At 38.0% G+C, this 21,860-nt stretch overlaps 5 protein-coding genes across 8 annotated transcripts; 4 read left to right on the plus strand and 1 right to left on the minus strand.

The window, feature by feature from the left end:
• The first annotated feature begins 2,846 nt into the window (after positions 1 to 2,846).
• Positions 2,847 to 6,461, plus strand: rusf1 (RUS family member 1). 2 transcript variants are annotated; one of them, XM_063904979.1, is made up of 14 exons: positions 2,848 to 3,183; positions 3,307 to 3,384; positions 3,473 to 3,587; positions 3,668 to 3,713; positions 3,867 to 3,899; positions 3,983 to 4,088; positions 4,286 to 4,387; positions 4,682 to 4,752; positions 4,859 to 5,043; positions 5,409 to 5,466; positions 5,567 to 5,631; positions 5,715 to 5,840; positions 5,923 to 5,988; positions 6,076 to 6,461. In XM_063904979.1, exons 1-14 carry the CDS (start codon positions 3,034 to 3,036, stop codon positions 6,159 to 6,161), a joined length of 1,287 nt encoding a protein of 428 aa, XP_063761049.1. In that variant the 5' UTR covers positions 2,848 to 3,033; the 3' UTR covers positions 6,162 to 6,461. The 2 variants fall into 2 exon arrangements, with proteins under 2 accessions (XP_063761050.1, XP_063761049.1); XM_063904980.1 differs by lacking the exon at positions 5,923 to 5,988 and having other exon boundaries at positions 2,847 to 3,183; positions 5,715 to 5,922; positions 6,049 to 6,461.
• Positions 6,462 to 6,679: 218 nt separating this feature from the next.
• zgc:153292 (uncharacterized protein LOC100003014 homolog) lies at positions 6,680 to 10,771 on the plus strand. 3 transcript variants are annotated; one of them, XM_063903158.1, is made up of 12 exons: positions 6,680 to 6,919; positions 7,480 to 7,681; positions 7,860 to 7,892; positions 8,030 to 8,145; positions 8,237 to 8,348; positions 8,494 to 8,526; positions 8,621 to 8,653; positions 8,755 to 8,988; positions 9,591 to 9,694; positions 9,919 to 10,084; positions 10,248 to 10,283; positions 10,544 to 10,770. In XM_063903158.1, exons 1-12 carry the CDS (start codon positions 6,855 to 6,857, stop codon positions 10,550 to 10,552), a joined length of 1,143 nt encoding a protein of 380 aa, XP_063759228.1. In that variant the 5' UTR covers positions 6,680 to 6,854; the 3' UTR covers positions 10,553 to 10,770. The 3 variants fall into 3 exon arrangements, with proteins under 3 accessions (XP_063759228.1, XP_063759227.1, XP_063759229.1); XM_063903157.1 differs by having other exon boundaries at positions 6,682 to 6,919; positions 10,248 to 10,310; positions 10,544 to 10,771; XM_063903159.1 differs by lacking the exon at positions 6,680 to 6,919 and adding an exon at positions 6,986 to 7,123 and having other exon boundaries at positions 10,248 to 10,310; positions 10,544 to 10,771.
• Positions 10,772 to 11,921: 1,150 nt separating this feature from the next.
• Positions 11,922 to 16,050, plus strand: elob (elongin B). The gene is made up of 4 exons (XM_063904264.1): positions 11,922 to 12,023; positions 13,737 to 13,871; positions 14,271 to 14,379; positions 14,543 to 16,050. Exons 1-4 carry the CDS (start codon positions 12,021 to 12,023, stop codon positions 14,653 to 14,655), a joined length of 360 nt encoding a protein of 119 aa, XP_063760334.1. The 5' UTR covers positions 11,922 to 12,020; the 3' UTR covers positions 14,656 to 16,050.
• A 146-nt stretch (positions 16,051 to 16,196) lies between these two features.
• On the plus strand, positions 16,197 to 21,269 carry LOC134878308 (uncharacterized). The gene is made up of 3 exons (XM_063904262.1): positions 16,197 to 17,337; positions 17,663 to 17,894; positions 18,001 to 21,269. The coding sequence occupies exons 1-3, from the start codon at positions 16,996 to 16,998 to the stop codon at positions 18,717 to 18,719; spliced, it is 1,293 nt and encodes a 430-aa protein (XP_063760332.1). The 5' UTR covers positions 16,197 to 16,995; the 3' UTR covers positions 18,720 to 21,269.
• Positions 19,284 to 21,826, minus strand: si:dkey-66i24.7 (uncharacterized). The gene is made up of 2 exons (XM_063904263.1): positions 21,529 to 21,826; positions 19,284 to 20,762 (listed from the first exon to the last, which is right to left on the minus strand). Exons 1-2 carry the CDS (start codon positions 21,620 to 21,622, stop codon positions 20,155 to 20,157), a joined length of 702 nt encoding a protein of 233 aa, XP_063760333.1. The 5' UTR covers positions 21,623 to 21,826; the 3' UTR covers positions 19,284 to 20,154.
• Positions 21,827 to 21,860: the final 34 nt, after the last annotated feature.

Here is a 21,860-nt window from a genome sequence, read left to right on the forward strand (position 1 = left end):
TGGGTTTGTTATTACCTGGTGTTGCTATATTGTTTTTATGTGTTTTTGTGTGTACTTTGAAGTTTACTTCTTGGATTAACCTTCTCTTAAACCTGCTCTATATGTTTTTGGACTCAAAATGATGGCAAAGCCCCAATCAGTTCAGGTATTATTCAACATGTCCCAAAGGGAATATCAGTTGTTTTAAAGGGTTTAAACGTGATCTCCTTGTGAGAAATGCTGCTACTTCCGTTACCTAATGGCCAAGGGGGTGCATGCTGCTGGGTTGATTATTGCTAAAAGAATGTTATCCTAAGTTGCCCTTGTGTCCTGTGTTCACCTATCAAAGAGCTTGATGCGTTAAGTCTGAGCGGTTTGGGCTACACTATTCTGCAACACAATACAAGTTCAAATAAATGTTTCCTACATGTCTAAACATGTCCTTCAAAAATATTCACAAAGTGTGGTTTGTTTTTAAGCATAGGAATTTCACTCAACAGGTTATTTCCATATGAAACCAACAGTATCCTTTGAATGGTGCAACATGGGTCACAGTGTTCCCTTTTAACAACAACAAATCTTGTATGATCACTTTTTAAGAAAATGAATAAACCTCCTGCTTGGCAAGTTGTCTTGGTAGCATAACATATAAAATGTGGGTTATCTTATCTCAAAATAAATCAAAGTACCAGCCTACTCCGCGTGTTTGTCATGTACGAAGAATTCAGTAGCAGAGAGTTGGACTGGGTTAATAATAGTTTCCTCATGCAATGATGCACATGCCAGTGAATCATTTGTTATGAGAAACTTAAAATGTCCTGTCAGTGCCGATAACTTAACGAAAGATAAAGATTTATATAATGTAAAACCAAATCTCGCAGGTGGTCCTTGAGGAGAGTGTTAGAGAATATTAAGTCAACACACAGGAATTCACTTTTAAACACAATTAAACCTCGTTTTCAAGTTGTTCTCTCATTTCAATAACTCAATTGTTACTTTAGAGTACATACCTGATTAATTCGAAAAGGCAATGCTCCTCAGTCTCTCCTGTGTGTATCCAGATTGATTTTAAAGTCTTAATGAAGTGGCCGGCAGGTGTTTTGTCTTCTTTTGCACTTAACAATATTCCAGTTAAGGTGACAGCTGACACATGAAGTTTCTTTTTTCCTTTAAATATGAAAGGTCGGGTTAAGATTTCCACCTGTGGTCATCTCAAGTCACCATGAATGTCAATGTAGTGGGAATCCAAAAGACGTACAGCTCCAAGTCCTGTCCCTGTGAAAGCCCTGTGCCATATACCTTGTAGAATGGCAGGACAGAGAGCTGGGAGTGAAACTCTTCAGTGAAACTTCCACGCCCATTTACTGTGGAGGCACTTCCCTTTTTCTCTTTCTTGCCCTCCCACACATAGGCTACTTGTCAAACCCAGGCTTAGATCATTCAGTTACATTAGTGCTCATATCCGGTTATCTGTAATCGAAGGTTAGACTTCCTCTGTCTTTAGTTAGTCACAGCTTTACTACACAGTCACCTACTTCTTTCCCATACAGCATACCAGAGGACTTGGAAAAGGTGCGTCAGCACTTGTCTTTGCCTTAGGGTGAAACAGCCACAGATTCCAATCTGCCTCATTGTATATTTAGGGTATCAGACTTTGTGTTTTTATCTTTGAACAGCACCTTATCTCAATTTTAAACATACTATTTGCTTTGGTCTCAAGTTCGAATAGGTTTCTTCTTGCCCACAATATCTATTTTTGCCTTCTGCCTCCATCTGCTTTATGACCCAGAGATAAGAAATATTTAATTCCACTTTGCTAGACGATAGATGAATACCTGACTGCATTTTTCTACACACCACCCTTTGTACACCCTATCAGACCACCAAATCTTTCCTCATGTTGAAAATAAAGTAGTATGGGAGGAATCTTATGTGTCTTTTCATTCAATTGCTGTGGCTCAACAGACTTGTTGTCTGCATCAAATACTAAGTATTAATCATCATGTCTGATGAATTCCTCCCTGTTTCCAGACAGCACAAAAGTGGGAAGTGACGCCACATGTTAAAATTCTATTTAAAAATGTGCTTTTTCAAAGAAACCTCAGTGAAGTTGAAACTCCTCGTTATGATCAATGTTGTGATGTCTCTATAATATCAATAAACCAGGTTTTGTCTCACATCAGAATTACTGGTATAATAAAGAAACACGAATCAAACGATTACTTAACGGTCCTACTGGGCACTTGCCCAGGTGCCCAATAGGTCAGGGGTGGCTTACTTACAAAAGCAGGCTGAAAAGAAAAAAGTACTAAATGGTCACAGAGATTCACAAAACAACTACAAACAAAACACATTGGCTAAAGGGATGAAACATGTCCACAAGCGTATACTACTACAAAGACAAGAACATGAATGAAATAAGTAAAACAATCACAGCGATGCAAAATGACAAAAATAGACGCAATCAATATTTCAAATTATGAGGTTTAAAATGACTGTGTTTTGCATTCAATATAATTTTTATTTAAAAAAAGTCTACACTTATCTTTAAATAATCTATATCTGATCAACATAATTTATTATATTGGAATTCATACAAAGAATTACAGACTGTATTTTTTATTATTTAGTATTTTTATTGCAAATTAAGTATTGAAAACATTTGGTTTAAGGTATAAATCCAGTGTTATATTTTAAATTGTACTTCTCAAAAAAATAAAGAAAGTAAATGCCACAATGACTTCCATTAAGTTGTTTCAACTCAGGAGTTAAAAATGGATTTGAGTTGTGAAACCCTTATTGATTATTGGACCGTTTCCATAAACTCCGCCTTAAACTCCCAATTGACCAATCAGACATCTCCAACCCGTTAACGCGGAAATAAACACGGAAGCGCTTCAGAGATAAACACGACGCGTATGTTGTGTCGAGTTTCATGCTGTACAAATTTAAATGGACTTAAAGTAAATACATTCCAGCAGATTTCACACTGTAGTATATTTCTGTTTTGTTTAGTTTAGTCAGCACGCGTTTCTCTTGGTTCCTACAGTCTAAATGGAGACAGACAGATGTGTGGTTTTAGCCACAGAGAGATATGGCAGTGCCGAGTCCTGGAAGTATTGTGCAGGCGATGAAGTGTTGGAGAGGAAAAGAGACGGGAGTGAAGGGGAGTCAAGAGGAAACATAATTGTTCGAGGTTTTAAAGTAAGGGTTTATAACGCTTCTATGTACAATGAAATAAATAATAAGATGTCAAATCTGGTCTGGAAAACAAATCCAAGATCCAGCACTCTCCCCACTCAGACACATTTTAACTTCTTATTTCAGAGTGTCTTTCTGCCTCAAGGCTATCCAGAGAGCGTCAGTGAGGATTACGTACACTACCAGTTTTGGGATACTGTGCAGGTACAGTAAATGGTTCCCCACAGCTATTAAGATCATCACCATCTTCATCAGATTAAAACTCCATATTCCTTCTCTCTCTCCCTCTCAGGCTTTCTGTAGCTCTCTGTCAGGGACTCTGGCCACGCAAGCTTCTCTCAAAGGTGTCGGTGTTGGAAACCAAGAGGCAACAGTAGCAGCAGCTACAGTGACCTGGTTACTAAGAGGTGACACCTTCAAATATACCATGATTGCACATTACTCTTGCATTGTGAGTGGAACTTGCTAACAAATGTTTCCCCTGCAGATGGAACTGGCATGTTGGGAAGAATCCTCTTCGCTTGGCAGAAAGGGTAGGCTCACATTTGTCTTTTTTAATTTCATTAAAAGTGTTGTAAGCAATATTTCAGTGTACAGTTTGCAGACAATCTTTTGCTTTTCATTTGTGCCCCTTTTTCACTAATGTAAATTTTGCTTTATGATCATATTCTTTGTCTTTATTCCAGGAGTAAATTAGACTCTGAGGCCAAAAAATGGAGGTATGCATGGTGAACAGGCATTAAATTAACACAATTTACAGTCTACTTATTGACATTAACTTTTTCTTTTAAATTCTTACCAGACTTTTTGCTGATGTTCTCAATGACATTGCCATGTTCATGGAAATATCGGCTCCATACTTTCCTGCTTGCTTTACCCTTATTGTGTGTACTGCAGGGGTATTCAAGGTACTCCAATTATTAATACACTTCTACATTTACAAATGAAAGAAACAGAGTCCTGACAAATAGGCTTAAACTAGTGGTCCCCAAACCCTGGGTCAATATTCTTGCGCAGGATAACACTTCCTTTTACTAAAAGGAATAGATTGTTTTTGTTCAAATCAAGGTATTTATTGAAAGGATGACTCCGTTATCTTCTCCAGTCTCTTGTTGGAGTGGCAGGTGGTGCGACCAGAGCTGCTCTGACTGTTCATCAGGCTCGCAGAGACAACATGGCTGACATCTCTGCCAAAGATGGCAGTCAGGTATTTTTTTTTTACCTATAACAGACTGTTTATTGTAGGTAAGGGTGAACAGCTTGATTACTTGTGATGAATAACATTGTGATTAGTAACAGTGATCCATCATGCATGACCTTGAACGTGAACCTCAATAGATTTATCCTAGAATTGATTTTGTTATACAGATATGCATGTTCTACTGTAACATCTCCAAACAGACATGTTACAGTAGAACATGCATATCTGTACCACATCTGCTCTGATTTGGTTGCAAAGAAGGAATTTCATTCCTGTAATCATGTCTTTTATTTCTCACAGGAAACTTTAGTGAATCTAGCTGGACTGCTGGTCAGTTTAATCCTCATTCCCCTTGTCACTGATAATCCAATGTAAGTGTTGTTATAAAAAACATAAATGAACTACCATAAGGTTCTTATATAGGGAATCATTTTTGAGTCCCTAATGTCTTGTTTTTACATCTTTTCTACCCCTCAGACTGACTCTCAGCCTCTTCTTGCTCTTCACCATCCTCCACCTCTTTGCCAACTACAAGGCTGTGCGCGCGGTTATCATGGAAACATTCAACGAGGCGAGACTTTCGATCGTGCTGCAGCAGTACCTTACAGACAAACGGATCCTGAGTCCACTGGAGGCCAATCAAAGAGAACCTGTTCTTCTGGGTAATAATAATGAATTTGCTGACACTTTAATTACTGTTATGTATTTTTATCTATTTTGTAAACATAAAATTAAGATATTATTAAAACTATTAATTTTATTGTCGTATTCCTTTTGCAAAATAACAATTAAACCTATATATGTTATAGCTCTATGACAGTTACATTATTTCCTGCTACTATGTGAAAATATGAAGCATTCTATTAAGTCATGCATTATATAGTTATGCCCTGAATGTCAGCTGTTTTGTATTAATTTCATATGTTGTGAGGTTTGATTTCCACAATATAGAGAAAGAAAAAAGTTGTTTCAGCGATGATACATGTCAATAGGATAACTCAAGAAATGTTCTGTTTTTTTTCTCCAGAGTTTAAAAAAACTATGCCAATAAAACTTGGAGTGAAGCTACAGGAGGTTGTACTAAGGTATATCAGCATATATCATGTTTCGCTCATGACTTAAAACAACAGAATAATGAAACAACAATATAAATGTAGTAAAATGTATTTGCTTATTATTTTGAAGCCCAGCTGAGCTGAATTTGGCTTTGAAAGAAAACAATATGCCTTACCTGTTGGGAGCACAAAATGGTATGTAATCTTCCAATTCCCACTACAGAACAACTTGTTGAAAATCTCTGAAACAATCCATAACTCTGCAGTGTTTTTCCCAGGATGCGTACTTGTTTGTTTGAGACCAGAAGCATCAGTGCATGATGAAATCAGAGTGATGTGCCAAGCTGTGTGGCTCAGCAGCGTCCTGAGTCCTCCAAATTCCATAGAACATCCGAATCAGAAGAGTGAGGCTTTACCTCCATTCATTTTTTTTACATAAATCAAAGGGATTTTTCTGATGTAACATGCTTTTTTATGTTTCAAAAGGTAACTGGGAAATGGTGAATGAGAGTCACAAGTTGATGGACACAATTTTCAATCCATTTCTCACAGGTGAGCACTCAGTTTTAATTTACATTTCACCAACTTTGTCCTGTGTATTTTTAACAACAGAAAATGGATTAACCAATACATTTCCAGGTGTGGAAGCTGCAGGATGGGACATAAAACGAACTTTGCTGGATTGGGACGAGTGGCGAGTGGAGTGGAAAACAAAACGCAACTGAGCTGTGGGACTTCTGCATTGCACTGTTTATTGAACATTTCTTAATGTTAATTAAACAGTGACATTTTTATGTATCCCTTGTTGGAATCAATTTGTATGATAAAAGTAAAATAAAAAACATATTTTTGTATGTGAGAACTTTGATTTTTACTGGTATATTAAAATTCAAAGCTGGGTCAGTGTGTGAATATTAATTGAAGGGAATTTTTCAACTTTTTTTTTTTATTGTTAAATTGAAACTGTACAATACATTGCATGTAAATGTGTTAAAATGTGTCAAATAAAAACAATATGACTGCAATTCTTTCTTTTATCCACAAGGCAGCATTGCAGGAGATTCCTGTCGCTTCATTTGCAAAAAAACAACATCCGTTAGAAAACCTTTGCGTCAAGTTAGCAACATTTTGTAGTAGAAAATAATCACTTCCGGCTTTTGTATATATTATAATGAACAAATACCGTCAAATATTCAACGACAAGTTTGAATACAAGAAACAGCACACAACGCTTAATACTATTTTAACCTGTAGGATTTATTTTAGTCTTAAAAGTTTTCTAACCCCTCATGATTATTATTTCGAAAAATATGACCGGATATTGTGGTATTTTTCTTGGTACTTGACTGTTATATCAATCAAATATCTTGGCACAATATCAGTTTGTTAGCCTCAAATTAAACAACATAGTGTCCTAAATGGGAAGATATAAATGTGCCTACAACTGCGGAAGCTCCAGCGAGACAGATGTGAAGTATTTTAAGTGAGTTTTAACATTTATCCCTCGGAAACAGGGAAGGTTTGTGGATACTGAAGCTAACTTAGCTAACACAAACATCAGCATGAATCACAATAGGTAGCCAGTTTTAGGTTTTCCTGGCCACGTTTTTTCCAGCTCGTTTTGATGATTTATCTAGAAATGCTTTTAAGTATAAATGTAACATGATGAGCCTCACTGGATTACTTGGTAATTGTTTAAGTATTTTAAAGCTGAAATGACCAACATGGCCTTTCGTTAGTTTCAGCTTCACAGTTTGCTGTTTTCCTTCGTTGTATATGATTACAATGTCCTTTTGACCAGTCCATGTATAGTGTTTTTTTTAAACATTAAACACACTTAAAAGTTAGCCTTTTTTAGAAGTTCAGCATTCGCTCTCCTACATGTAATATATACCAGATATAACAGCATTTAAAACTTAAAAGCCACAGAAAATGGCTAAATTTGAAGTAATTTCACCCATCAAAAATATAAGCAAATGTGGCTGTCTTTAAAACAATTATAAATTAAGGACCGTTTTAATAATTTTTGTCCTACTACTACAGGTTTCCCCTGTACAATCCCAGAAAACTGAAGAAATGGCTTCTCAACATGAAGTGGAAGGACTGGACCCCATCTCGCTTCTCAGTGCTGTGCATCGATCACTTCGAGGAACAATACATCGACAGAACCGGAAAATGTGTGAAACTGCGAGAAGATGCAGTTCCAACCATATTTTCACCCCCTGGCGATGCACAGAAAAGGAAGGTTTGTATTTATTTATTCGATATCATAATAACATGGGCTACCTCATTTAATTGGAAAATTCCAAACACGATAGTTAAATTGTTGAATTGGCTAGCTGCTTCATAAAAAAAAACCGTCTCTGTCCTTTCTTGGTAATTTACCTAAATAAACATATGTAATTACTGTCCAACTGATGCAGGCTTCCAGCTCCCCAAGAAGTAAGAGAAACAAGGTGAGAGCATATTGTAACGACATTTAACTGTAATAAAACATTGGAGCTTTCATTGACTGAAGCTACAAATATAAATCATGTACCTCAATTCCAAACATTTCTGATACAGTTTGTGTATTTCTGTATTGTGAACGCAGCCCCCTGGTGTTAAAGCATCACAGAGGAGTCCAGCCCAGTCTCCAACAACGACTCCTGTCAGGGCAAAGAGAAGAGTCCAGAGCAAAGAGGCCAGACAGACAGAAGAGCCTGCTGGGTATGTTAATATAGATATATAGAGTTTGTACCCATTTGTATTCTTGCCTTTTTAATGCTTTTTAAATTTATTTTTTATTGTTTAATATCAGAGACAAAGACCCGAAAAAGTCAAATGACAAATGGAGGATTATAGTTGATGAAGGGCTGTTGAAAATAGAGTCATTTCCACATTTCTTCCATGGAGATTATTGCGAACCACGCGTAAGTGACATTATATTATATAAAGTATAATTACTAATCAGTGTCTTGATAACTTAATAAACTAATTATATTTGCTTATAGCATACATCTGGGCAATTGTGGTATATATTTCTAATATGGTTGTTTTTAATTTTCACACACTCAGGATATTCAGTGGGCTCCAGACGACAATTTGAGCGTATGTAGTTTCAAAATACAATATTATGTCTTTTTAACTTAGACTTTTACATTATGATATATTTTAATCAATTGCTCTTCTGTAATGTTCACAGACAGCGTGTGAAGATCCTGAAAAGGTGATAGAGGTATGTTAATCCAAGATCATCTGTAGTATAGCAAAAATAAATACAAACTAAATGGATTGGGATTCTTACTGCAATGGCATTTCTGCATGATGTGATGGCAGGTGAAGGCGCCGTGGCAGTGGCTTGGCCTGGATGTCAGGGGTCCGCTGCATCAAACACTGAACGGGAACAAATACATCTTGACTGTAACGGACTACTACTCCAAGTGGGTGGAAGCTGTGCCTATGCAGTCTTGCCTCCCCCCAGATGTGGCAAAGCAGATCGTGGAAATAATCGCACACTTTGGATACCCGTTCAGAATCCTCTCCAGACTGCCTCATGACATTGTCCACAAAGTAAGTACATTGTTAATTTGAATTTATACTTTTGATAACTGCCCCTTCTTAAGTTATTGCAGGTTTTTTTTACTTGTAAATAGCTTTCATCTCAATATTCAACAGATCTTACACAACCCTATCGATTCACAGAAGTTCCTGAAAACTAAAAATACTAAGGTGCCTTAAATAAGCCACAGTCTGTCATTGAAAGTTTCTTTAAAACCAAATGTAGGGGATATAGTGGCATATTGTCCAATACATACAATTTATAACCCTATAAAATCAAATTCTGTTGTTGTTCAGTAATGGCATAAATGCTAACAATTGTGTAAATATGAGAATCTTTGTCATCTCACCATCCATCACTTAATGTGAATGCAGCTGCTGCATATGTTTTTTTTTCTTCACTATCCATCCAGCCATGAAGCTGTCATTACCAACATAAAACCCCAGGAAAAAAAACATCTATGATAAATCTCACTTAGTAACAGATAGACAGATGCTAGTGGGACCCTAGCAACACGTATTTTGTAGCTCCATACACATATTGTTTTATATTGTATTGGTGCAACATTGTTTCCTAATCAGCCAGTTCCTCACATATGTATTCTGTGTGCTAGATCAACAGAGAACTGAAAGATCAGCTGAAGGTCTCCATGGCTCTTGTTGTCTATCATCAGCAGACGGGCACTTTGGATTTGATCACACAGCAGATGATTGACCGGTCTGTACTTTACATACAGACATGATTTGCTCTCTAATTACTTTCTCTGTATTGCATTGGTGAATGTCAGAGGTCCCAATTGATGTGTTGTAGCCATTTAGCTAGTGCAGAGGAATATCAAACAATAAATCAAGAAAACCTTCAAACAGGTCAAATGACATAATCGCATTAAATATCCGTCAATATATAATACAATGTGTTTTCTTTTTGCTGCTTCCTAACAGGATGGTTAGTGATATAACAGAGGAGCATGCGCCTGACTGGGATGTGTATTTGCCTGCCAAGGTTTTCAGTCTGTGTTTCAAAGAGCATTCAAAAACCAAGGAAAGACCCTTTTCAGTGCTCTGCTGTAAGGGACCAGAGCCTGTTCATTCCCCCAGAGGACTGAATGTAAGTACATGTTGTGAGCAATTGAGTTTTCAATGACACACACACACACACACACACACACACACACACACACACACACACACACACACACACACACACACACACACACACACACACACACACAGTTAAATGACTCTTGTTTGCTTGCCTGTTTGTTCCACAGTATGCTTACTCCAAGATCCGGGAGAGTGCTTTTGTGGTGAGATAGATATTTGTAGTTTATTTGGTGAGTTGAAAACATTTTCAAGTGTTTATGTGTTCCAATACGTCTAACATTTTTATGTAATATTAACAAAAGATTCTGGTTTATTGGTGAATCATTTTGGCTTTTTTTTAAGGTGTTATCCTTTTAAGAGAAAGTCAGTGAATTTGAAAACAATCTCACAAGTTTGAAGATATTAGGGTATTTTCTAACAGTTAACTTTGGTGTTACCAATTATTTTATTTATGTTTTTACAGGTCAATTGATGTGGAAGGAAAACTGTTGGGGTCATTAACAAAGCGGGGAAGAAGATTATTTTATGGTCATGGAAGTGCTTTGACCTGTCATGGAAATGTGCTAGATTTCTTCGTGGCTCTTTGCCTTATTGTTTGTTGTCTATGTAATTAAAATATAGACATGCATTTCTTTTAAATGAGAATTGTTTTGATTATGTGGCATTTGCAATATGAGAATTCGATGTGTTTATGAAATAAATCCATTTTCCAGCAGTCGGCTTCATGTGGTAACAAAGCTTTCACACAAATAAGAAATCTGAGTTTCAGGAGCATGTTTCAAGTGACACGTTTTCTAGAATGCAACATCTGAATGGTAAATTTAGTTTATAAATTGTAATTATTCATTTTTAAAACCACCTTTCAAAGTAGTACTACGTGTATATTTACCTATTTGTGTAGGTTTTTTAGTATGTTTGTACCTCTTTCTGCACCACTCTATGTTGCAGCCTCTTATCTGCCAAACAGATGTCATTAGAGGAAAAAACGAACCTCTTTCACAGCTTGTCACACCTTGCTTAATTTGTTATTCTCAGCTGCTGTCAGTTCAGCTGCCCCACTCACTGCAGTGACAGCTGCCTCGGGCTGAGAGGAGGAAGTTTAGTCCTTCCACATGAAGAAACGCAACCAGTTAAAATAAACACCTGTTTGTTTCATTAGGGAGGGAGACATGCTGAAGGCTGAAGTCTCCATAAATAGCTCCATTTCTTTCTTGAAAACATGAAAGTGGGGATTTACTTAAAATGTACTTGCATGTAAAAACAAAAATATATATAATCTAAATTTGAAAGTACTATTGTGTTGAACCTTAAAATACACAAAACAAATGTCTAGTATCACAGCTCAATAATCTACAAATATCTTTCCAGTTTACTGGTATGCAAATATTACCAGAATACATCGACAATTGTTTCAGTGTGGGAATTACGTAATGCAAAGCTTGCAATACATATCTTTATTGAAATCAATATTAAAATATGCTTTTGATTTGTTTGAAAAGTAACAAACCACACCCCATTCATTTGGATATGAAATGAAGAGCTGGGAGATACAAGTGGCATTAGGATATAAAATACAATAATATCATAAATCCCCTAAATTAAATGAATGCGGAATTATAAAAATCTAAGTCCCCTGAAATAAATAAAAGTCCTTTAATAAACGTTTTTGTTTGAAAACCGATTAACTATTCAACTACATTAGCTAATTTAAAGGTTTCTATGCATTTATTCATAAACACAGTGTCTATTCCAGCATATATTTCTAAAGAATCGTTTTATTTATTAGTAAATGTGATTTAAAATAACACGAATATAAGAGAGTTAAAGCACCGCCACCTGGTGGTTGGTGTTGGAGTTGCATCTCTCGGCACTGCTGTGATCTCAGTTGTCGCTGTGCGGTGGAGGCAGTTTTTTTTTCTGTGTGCAACCAACCGCAAGCAATGGTGAGTGAGGAAAACATTTACAGCTCAGAATGTAATTGCCTATTGACTAACCAAACCTTACTTTAATTTCACATTTAGACATTGTCTGAGCTTAAAAATACATGCTGACAGTAGGTAAACTAAGCCTGTCATAAAAAACGGTCCTCCTAAAGCTGATGCCTTTGTTTAGCTAACGCTTGCTGACATGAGTTAGCTTCCTAACGTTGGTTAACGTCAACATTGTAGCTCAGATAGCTTCGACTGTGCTTTGCAGTGCTCGAATGAATAGCAAAGAGAGAGGTGCAGGGTCCAAAACAAATGCCATATAAATAGACATTGTTTGGGATAAGTGACAGCTCAACCAACAAACTTTGCTTTTGATGCAATGGCTAGCTTCCCATGAAGAAGCTAACTAGCTGAAGTTGACAGGGACGTTAGCTGCTGTAGCTAAGCTAACGTTGTTATCTACAAAACGACATATATTAAAATAAACGTGGTGTTAACAGTTAAATGTATTTAATACATACATACATACATACATACACGTGTGTTTAGTTGTGAATTCTCTTTCGAAGAAGCTAACAACTGCAGCTAACAGTTGGGTTAACGACCACCTTAGTAGCCAGAGCTAAGCTAACTCAGCTCGTTTTGACGCTAGCTAGCAGCTGCTATGGAAAGTCTTCTTGATCATGTTAAGGAACTACACTCTTTGCATTGTAGATATGCAAATTTACGTGACTGCTCTTCAAAATTGTATTTTCATTTAGTCAGAATGAAAATAAAAGACATCCACAACAACATATCTTTGTAGTACAAATTTTATTTCAAGACATCTTCAACTTTGATTGTAGTAGTCTACATTTAATTTAAGAAAGCTTTAAACCCCTAAAAAGTGTACATTGCCAAGACCAATGAACTAAACAACCAAACTGCTGTCCCGGCCAGCTTCAATACAACTTCCACACATACACACCTTTAACATGTTAACTGATTTTGTGCATTTCATCATCCCGAGTTAACAAATAACCACGTAGCAATATATTCCGTTTGGCACAAGCTCATGTGTGCGTCCAGGCAGTCAAACAGTTTGACCATATTAGAATTGAATAAACACATAAACATAGGAAGTTTAATAAAAAATGTTACAAGCTGTTAAGTGCAGGCGGTTGAATACATATCTGCTTCATCAGTGTTTATTATCATTACTCATTTCAAACAAATGTACCCTTAGTGTTAAGTTGAATGTTAATCCGCATTACTATGACACGTATATGACGTTTGTAACATTTATACTCATATCTTTCATACTTTAAGTACATTTTGCGTGCATAGAATATTTCAACGTTTGGTATTAGTACTTTTACTTAAATTAAAGGTTTGGATACTTCTACATCACTGCATGTCATTTGTTGCTACATTAGGATTTTGTATCAAATTTCCAACTTGTGTTAAAGTTTAATATTCTTTTTGGACACGGCTCGTCTGAAACACCAATATCACTTTATGGCTGTAATAATCCGCAATAGACAGAGACTATAGAACATTCATCATGATGTTGCTTCATGAAATGACTGGGAGAAACCAGTTTAACTTCAGGATGTAACGTTCCTAATCTGCTTTGGTGTTATTGATGTTCATGCTGGAATCATGGATTTTCTTTGGAGTAAAGAATATTCCATGAAGTCATCAGTACCTCATGTCCAGTTTTTCCTCTGTCACTTGATCTACTTGCAGGATGTGTTTCTTATGATCCGACGCCACAAGACAACCATCTTCACAGATGCCAAAGAGTCTACTACAGTATATGAACTCAAGCGCATTGTGGAAGGCATTTTAAAGAGGCCACCTGAAGATCAGAGACTTTACAAGGTAAATTACCTGTCCTTCGTAGGGGAATGTTAGTTAGTGGACCTCTTTCAAGTTAAATGCAAATTAAACTCTGGTTTCAGCTTCTCAACTGTGAGGATTTGCGTTTTTTTTCCTCAAATTGAACATATTCAGCCTTCTTACTTATGGAAAGACAAAACAACCACATTAAAATATCACTTTTTGCTATGAGATACTTTTAGTGGGATTTTTTAAATGTCTATATGTAATGTTACAATTCAATGAAAAGGACTTCTACTGTATATGATAATATTAGATCTCTTCAGATGCCTTGAACTCTGTCTTTGTTAAGGCTGGTACTTTGTACTGTGTGACTCACTGTGTAAAATATAAAGTGAATCAACCTCAACACTACCTTTTTGTCTACATTTTCCTTTCCAGGATGATGTGATGCTCAATGACAGTCAAACTCTTGGGAACTGTGGCTTTACAAATCAAACAGCCCGACCTCAGGCCCCAGGAACGGTGGGATTAGCCTTCCGTCTGAGTGGTAAGTAGTGTTGCCATTTATTAACCCCATATTAAAAAAATGTCAGGTAGTGTCTTCATCTAAATTCCATCAATTCATTTGGGGTTTTTTGTGCCCTCGTTTACTCAGTTTGTGTAATCTCTTTCTCTCTTTTCACTTTTGTCACTTTCTGTCGTTCTCTCAGATGATTCATTTGAGCAGCTGAGGGTCGAGTCTTTCTCCACTCCCCCAGAGCTCCCTGACGTCATGAAGCCCCAGGACTCGGGCAGCACAGCCAACGAGCAGGCTGTACAGTGAGGGAGGGGGCAGGGAAACGAAAGGGACACACGGGGGTTCGGAGGGAGGATGCACGGATTGGAGGGAGGGTAGAATTTTGGGAAGGGATGCTTCCACGGGTGAGTTTTACCATGCCGACAACAGATCTTCAGCTGGGCAAAAACTGTTACATACACGGATTCCCCTTGTTGTAAATGTGAGGGTGGGTGCTTCAAAGTGATTTATTTGTCCTGAAATCGGTGAACGCATGCTAGATAAATTGATAATTTCACACAAGCCCCTTCAGGTTCCTGGAGGACTTGTCACAACACTGTCAGTCATCCATGGGATTGGTAACGACTGAACATATGAAATTGTACCTCGTATTTAATTAATTCTAGTCTTTATTTGGGGTAAGGTTATTGCTGCCTTACTTGTGTTTTTTATTTTGCTGGCTTAAACGTTGGAGTTGATGAGGTGTGACATTTTTAGGCTTTTATGTTTGTGTGTTTCTTTATTAAACTATTACTAGGATTTAACATGTTTTTTGGTCTTTGGCCTAGATATGTGTTTCATCAATAGCTTGGATTTTGTGAATTTCTAAGTTACTATCTGTATTTCAAAAACAACCATAGTAATCTGAAATAAAATAGACTAAGTTGTTGGCAGGAGATTTGGCATTAAGATGAGCATTTTCCAGGTACTTTACCTATCGGTAGCTGTAGTTTTCCTACTGTAGCTGCTCACAGAAGTTACTGAGACTGAATGCAGTCATTGGTATTTACAACACATGTAACGCTGGCATGGACCTGGTGTGGAATATGAAGTGCGACAGGAAGCAATCAAAAATTAACAGTGATTATTTTTTTACCTTGGGACCTAACCAATTTTCCACTCCAATGTTTGATTGCAGCTGATGACATCTTGGAGATGTTGATGGGATTTTGACTTTAATCACTGGGGCTAATTGTTTCCAGTAAATCTAAACCGTTGTAATTTAACTGGTAGTTTTTCATGTGCAAAGTTATGAACTGTGCCTGTAAATAGTGGGCTGCACATCTGACTCCATTGTACTAGAATCACTTCCCATTAAGGTTTAGTTCATGCTGCAACTTGTGTTGTATTATACCCGATTACCTTAATTCTTATTGTTCTCCCGAATTTTAAAGGAGAATTTTAAATCAAATGAAATCCAAAAATCACATCAAAAGCTGTTTAATCAAACTTAAATATAACACTGGGTCTCGTGATCTGAAAAACGACACTTAAAGAAAAAACGTAAACCCTCTATTAGTTACAGCAGGAAAGTAAATTCTGACCTTGGGGTGTTGAATAACATGGTTGACATTAACATTTGCAAGAGGAGGCTGTTTAACAGTGGGACATGATCAAAGTTGCACTTGTAAATGATTTCAACATTAAAACATCTGTTTTTCACCCCTGTGCTCTGTGGTGTTTTGTATACAGTCAAATGTAAACATATACAATACTTGATCATACAGTGTTTACTTGCAGTGCTACGAGTCATCATCATGTGCAATACAATCACAAAAGATACTGGCAAGGTAATGAGGTGAAAGGCAATTAACGAATTAGATTAAGATGGACTTTCTTGATCCCCTGAAGGGAAAATTCCGTTTTCCACTTGCACATGCAGTTGCAAAGTTACATACAATACACAGTTATATGCATGCACACATGTATATGCATTGAGAGGATCCAAAGCGGGGAGGCAGCCAGGCTAGCCGGCGCCAGGGAGCAGTTGGGGGTTCGGTGCCTTGCTCAAGGACACCTCCGCAGTGTCCCAGGAGGTGAACTGGCTCCTCTCCAGTACCAGTTCACACCAGCGACCCTTCAGTCCAAAGTCCAAGTCCCTACAAACTGAACCACTGCTGCCCCAATACATAACTAGAGTCAATAATATGGGGTGGCTTTTACTATGACTTGTTTTCTCAGTCACATAAATGATTTAATAAAATAATGACTTTTAACATATACCACTTTGCAAATGATCATGTTAGTTAAGCTCATTCCTTAATGTACTTTTTAATAAATGAGAATGTGCTTGAGTAAAACTATCACTATCATTTTCATCCCTTGCCGTTTGACTTCCTATACATTTACATATGTATCTGTTTATTTTTTACTGTGTGTGTATTGTTTTATTGTTAATGATTGAAAAAAAGTTTCCAAATTTCCGAAAGCACTGGAAGGCAGCATACTGAACTTTACTCAACACATGAAGGCAACGTCCGTTAGCTAGCAGGCTAGCTTAGCATTCTGCCAGCCTCGGTAATCAGCGGTTCTTGGCTATGCAGTTCCAAACAATTTGGTTGGTTTAATTAACGTGTCCTACTCCTATGTATGGAACAATGATTACCCATGATGTCTCAACAAAGCGTAGGCCAACATAAACCACCACAGATGGAGGAGTATGTTTTATCTGCGGGCAGAGCCGTGCTGGACATGGTGGAGCGCGAGTGGCAGCCCCTGTCCCCCGGCGAGCTGGAGCAGCGGCTGGACCAGGCAGTGGAGGGGGTCCTGGAGGCTGAGATGATGGCGAAACTTAAAACTCAGCCTCCTCCTGCTTTATACGACCATTCACTGCAGAGTCAAACAAATGTGCAACCCGAAGGTTTACAGACGACAACATCGTGCGGTAGTCCCCCGGAGGAAGAGTCACCGGAGGAAGCTTTGGAGGCTACAGACGGTGCTGCTGTCCAGGTATTAGTCTGTTAGGTATACTAACCGACTTACTGTTAAAATAACTTTAGAATCTGTCAAAAGGGTAACATGATTTAAATTATTTGCTGTGCACTAATATGATATTCTTTCAAACTATGGGCATATAATTGAAATAAAAGGGCTTGTCCTTAGAGTTAGCAGTTGTTTTCTTCTGTTAGACCATGGAGATATATGCATGCACTCTTTCTTGCAACAATACATTATAGTGAATGCATTGTGATACAAATAATTTCAACTGAAATACCTTGAATCACTGTCTGACTGATGCTGAATTATAATCTTCATTTTTTCCTTCTTCCATCAGTACATCACAGACCTGCTTCAAAGCTCCAAATCCAGGGCTCGGATGGCAGGACGAGCTCGCTTGTCCCTGTCTCACACTGTCCAGCTGTCCCTCACTCTGCTCTCTGAGCGCGTCAGCTACCGCTCTGTGTCCCGCCGCTTCAACCTAGAGAAAGGAAACATCCACAGGACCTTCTTCTCTTTCTGTGAGCGCATCAACACCTTGGAAGATAGACAAATCAGGTGGCCAGTCGGTGGGTTGACTTTAATGTTGTCTGTGGAACATGATCAGTAAAATGTCAATGATTTAAGAGTCATTGGAAATAATAATATTGATGGTATTTCCCTGTTCTTCTCAAGGCAAAGAAGCTTTAGAATCCCTTTTCCCACTTTGCAGTCAAGAGAAAGAGCAGGCCCAGCAGCAATGTCTCCCTCAGGTCCTGGGAGTGTTGGGACATACCCGCATCCCCATCCGCCTGCCTATAGGAAAACACGATGTGGAGAGCACAATGCCTGAGGTGAAGAGGATGAAAGAGGAGGCTCATCCCGACTCCTGGCTAAACCTGCAAATTGCATGTGACCATAAGGGCCGGTTCCTACATTGCACAATCAGTAAAGGATCGAACATGGACAGGGGCAACATTCTGAAAGACAAACTCAAACAGCATCCTGATCTGATGCCCCCTGACTCCTACCTCTTGGCCAGAGCTGGCTACCCACTCACTGCTCAGATTTTAACTCCATATTTAGGAAATCAGGGGCCAAGAGAGGAGCTCTTTAACAAGACTCTGGATGAGCATTTTCATGTCCTTGATCAAGCTGTTGCCAACATGAAAGCCAGATTTCAAAGGCTCAAATATCTGGATATAGGAAACTATGATCGAGCGAGAGCTGTTGTTCTAACAGCTTGTGTCTTGCACAATGTTTTTTTGGACATGGGACAAGTGATTCAAGGAGACGTTGAGAAAGAGGGAGACACAACCCCAGAGGCAGATGGGGAGGAAGATGAAGAAGGTGCACACAGACGTGACATCATCTCAGATTTGTTGTTTAAAAACTTTAGTTCTTTGAATACATGATGTAATGATATGTAGGGAGAAACGTTGGTTGTTAAATGTAAATCAACAGCTAACATAAAGGGTTATTTAAACCTCTAGGGTCTAACCCCTTTCTATATCTTTGGTTTGCCTGGTCACTTAAATAAAAATGCTTGGATAACCTCAACCCTGTAATTCATCATCAAGTAATATTCACCTTTCTTCTCAGGACAAACTAAGCTATCAGAATGTTTATGCTGCAGGGATGTCACATACATATACACAGTGAAACGACCATACAGACAAAAATGTATACTAAACAAAAAACTTTTTTTTTTAAATTATTATTGTTTGGGATATATTTCTGTTAATACAGTCCTGTTGATTTCCAATTTTGTTATACAAAATGTTAGCTTTTTCTCTGCAACTGTGTGGGAGCTCCCTCTCACAGAGTTTGCCTTTCATTTTACACAGCTCTTCCGCATATCACACCTTCCTGCTTTAATTTGATGCCAAAGTGTGTTCACTGGCAGAAGGGACAGCAGGTCACCCCACATACCCTCACTGACTTTTTACTCCTAATAGCTCACAGCCAAGACAGACAACTTATGTAAAGGCTCTTTATTAGAATACTCTACAAGTTCACAAAGTGTATCCTATAAATACAATGACAATACAAGCATGTCTATGAATACTATAATTGTTATCGATACCTCTTTTAGGGACCATTATCAGTTTGACTAACTATTGTTTTCAGAGTAAAATGTGAGTATAATAGGTGGGGCCCACGTAGGGCCTGTATAAAAAACAGCAAAACATGTTCTACTCTTGCATAGGTCGTTGACATTTAATATCAATAACATGAACAGTGATGGTGGTACAGTAACTCGTTTCTTTTAGGAAAAAAATAAGTACAAAAAACATCTATTAGGAAATAAAAAAGAACAACTTTGAGTAGGCTTGTGATCTGCTTGCAGTATAATCAAAAGCTGTCCAGGGTATTTTTTGGGGGTCAGCGTCTCATGTCCTGTTTTCTGGTGTCAGGTTCAAATGTGCAGAAGTCCGACTGGCCAAACTTTCCTAAAATTGTGGAGCTTGCTGGGGAGCTTACCTTTCAATGATGGCACCCCATTTACAGAGGCTAAGGCTTAGAGCAAAGGACAGGGTTTCCTCTCTTTCTCTCTGTCCTTGGCATTTGGCTTTACTCTCGATTAAAGGTGAGATTGCCCAAATTAATCTTCAAAAAAAATAAAATATATTCATTAAAGTATAAAAATGTGATAACATTATTTTTCTCTGAGATAAAAGTGGTGCATTTATGAGAAGGCAAAAATGTTCACAAAGAAAACTGCTTCGTTTCCCCCAGGTCTGTAATTATTATCTATTCGTATCGTAAAACTTGCCCTAATTTTTTATTTGCTCTTTTCCTGGTGCATTGTCAAGTGTTTTTTTTGGTAAGAGAAACATCTTTTGGGGTTTAATGTCCATCCTTTGATATCTGTGTGCTGTTTTTCTCAGCCAGGCTGGAGATAGCCTGGGCCAGGTTGTTAATAGCCTCTATCTTCCTCTCTTCTAGGGCTTTCTGCTGAGCCCACATGTTCATCTTCCTCTCTTGCAGCTCCATATAAAGCTGCAGGACATCTTGTGGAGGCCGGGCCGAGCAGGGAGCAGCTGATGTAACAGGAGGTGTAGGGAGGATTGGGGTAAACCTCTTGCTGGCTATGGCATTGCCCACTCTCGTCCCACTGAGCTTTGCCCTTCGCTGGGCTTCGACCTCCTCCCTACTCTTACCCAGGACCTCATGCATGGCCTTGAAAAACTCCCAGTGGATGCTGGTCACCCCCAGCCTTTTTGCCCTCTCAGCATTCTTCCTGTATGTTGCCAGCAAGTTTCTCCACTTGAGGTCACACTCGTAGGCCTTCACTGTGACATCGGTTACTTCTGACTCCTGCAGTTTGGTGTTCACTTTCTCTGCCACCATCTCCCAAAGTTTCTTTTTCCTGCATACTGGCTGATCAAAAGCCTGGTCCATTTCAAGTCTGGTGTTGACAAGGTGCCATGTAGCCTGCAGGGTCCATATAAATTCTAGAGAGGAAAACAAACATATAAGGTGTTTTAAAGTTACATTTACACCAATACTGTACTTTGTATTTCAATTGTATGCAACTGCATACTTTTAACTTCACTAAATGTGTCTGGCAGCTTCAGTAACTTTTAGATTGACAGTTTTTCATCACCTTTACTTTCAGTGGTTTGCACAGGCCAGAAACAATACACACATGATAATTTGATATAGTATGATAGATAGTGTATCGATTTTACAACCCTAGCAGCATATACATCTCCATATAACTGCATAATCACCTCCTAAACGTTTCATACTTTAAATGCAGTTAACAGATAAAACTTGCTTTAAAAGTACTTATTAGTAACTTCAGTAAGGATTTAAATGACTTTTTCTTGTCGTGAAAGATGTTTACAGGGTGTTATTAGTACTTTCCCCTAAGCAATTAGATCTGAATTTCTTTTGTGCATTTCATCTGTTGATACAAATATATTACCTTGCATTTAACCGCTTTAATCATATAATAAACAGCCTTTTACGTAACTTGTTTATTGTTCTGTTTTTATTTTTTTTAAATTATTTGACTAAACCTGTCTGATTGAAACAACTATTTGATAGTGCAAGTTAATGGATAATCTTTAGGTTTGTTTGTGTCAATGACAGTATATAAATCGTGGTTTATGACATTAATAATAATCATAGATTAGTGCGCATTCATCAGGCCCTCCTCGCTGCATGCGATGACTGGATGAAACGTTTTAAACTTCACCACATAACGTTACTAACCAGCTTTGGCTTTATCGATGTCCATGCTAGACACGACAGTTTCCTTTCCTTCCACTTCAGTACTTTGTATCACAATTGTCTCGAGTACCTCCATGGAGTTAATTCTACAGTACCCAACGTATTAGTCTGTAATTACCGTGGAATTTAACAACATTTTAGAAGCACCGATGCATCGCGTAAAACGATGACAATAACAACGTCACTTAGCCGCTTGGGACGTGTAGTTCGTTTTAGTTGGCCATACATGGGCTACTAATGTTTCTAGCGTATCAACTAAACTACAATCCCTAAACGCTGCAAATTGTTCAATACAAGCAACGCTTTGTCCCCGC

This window comes from Eleginops maclovinus, chromosome 16, assembly GCF_036324505.1.
Source record: "Eleginops maclovinus isolate JMC-PN-2008 ecotype Puerto Natales chromosome 16, JC_Emac_rtc_rv5, whole genome shotgun sequence".
In the NCBI taxonomy this organism is placed as follows: domain Eukaryota; kingdom Metazoa; phylum Chordata; class Actinopteri; order Perciformes; family Eleginopidae; genus Eleginops; species Eleginops maclovinus.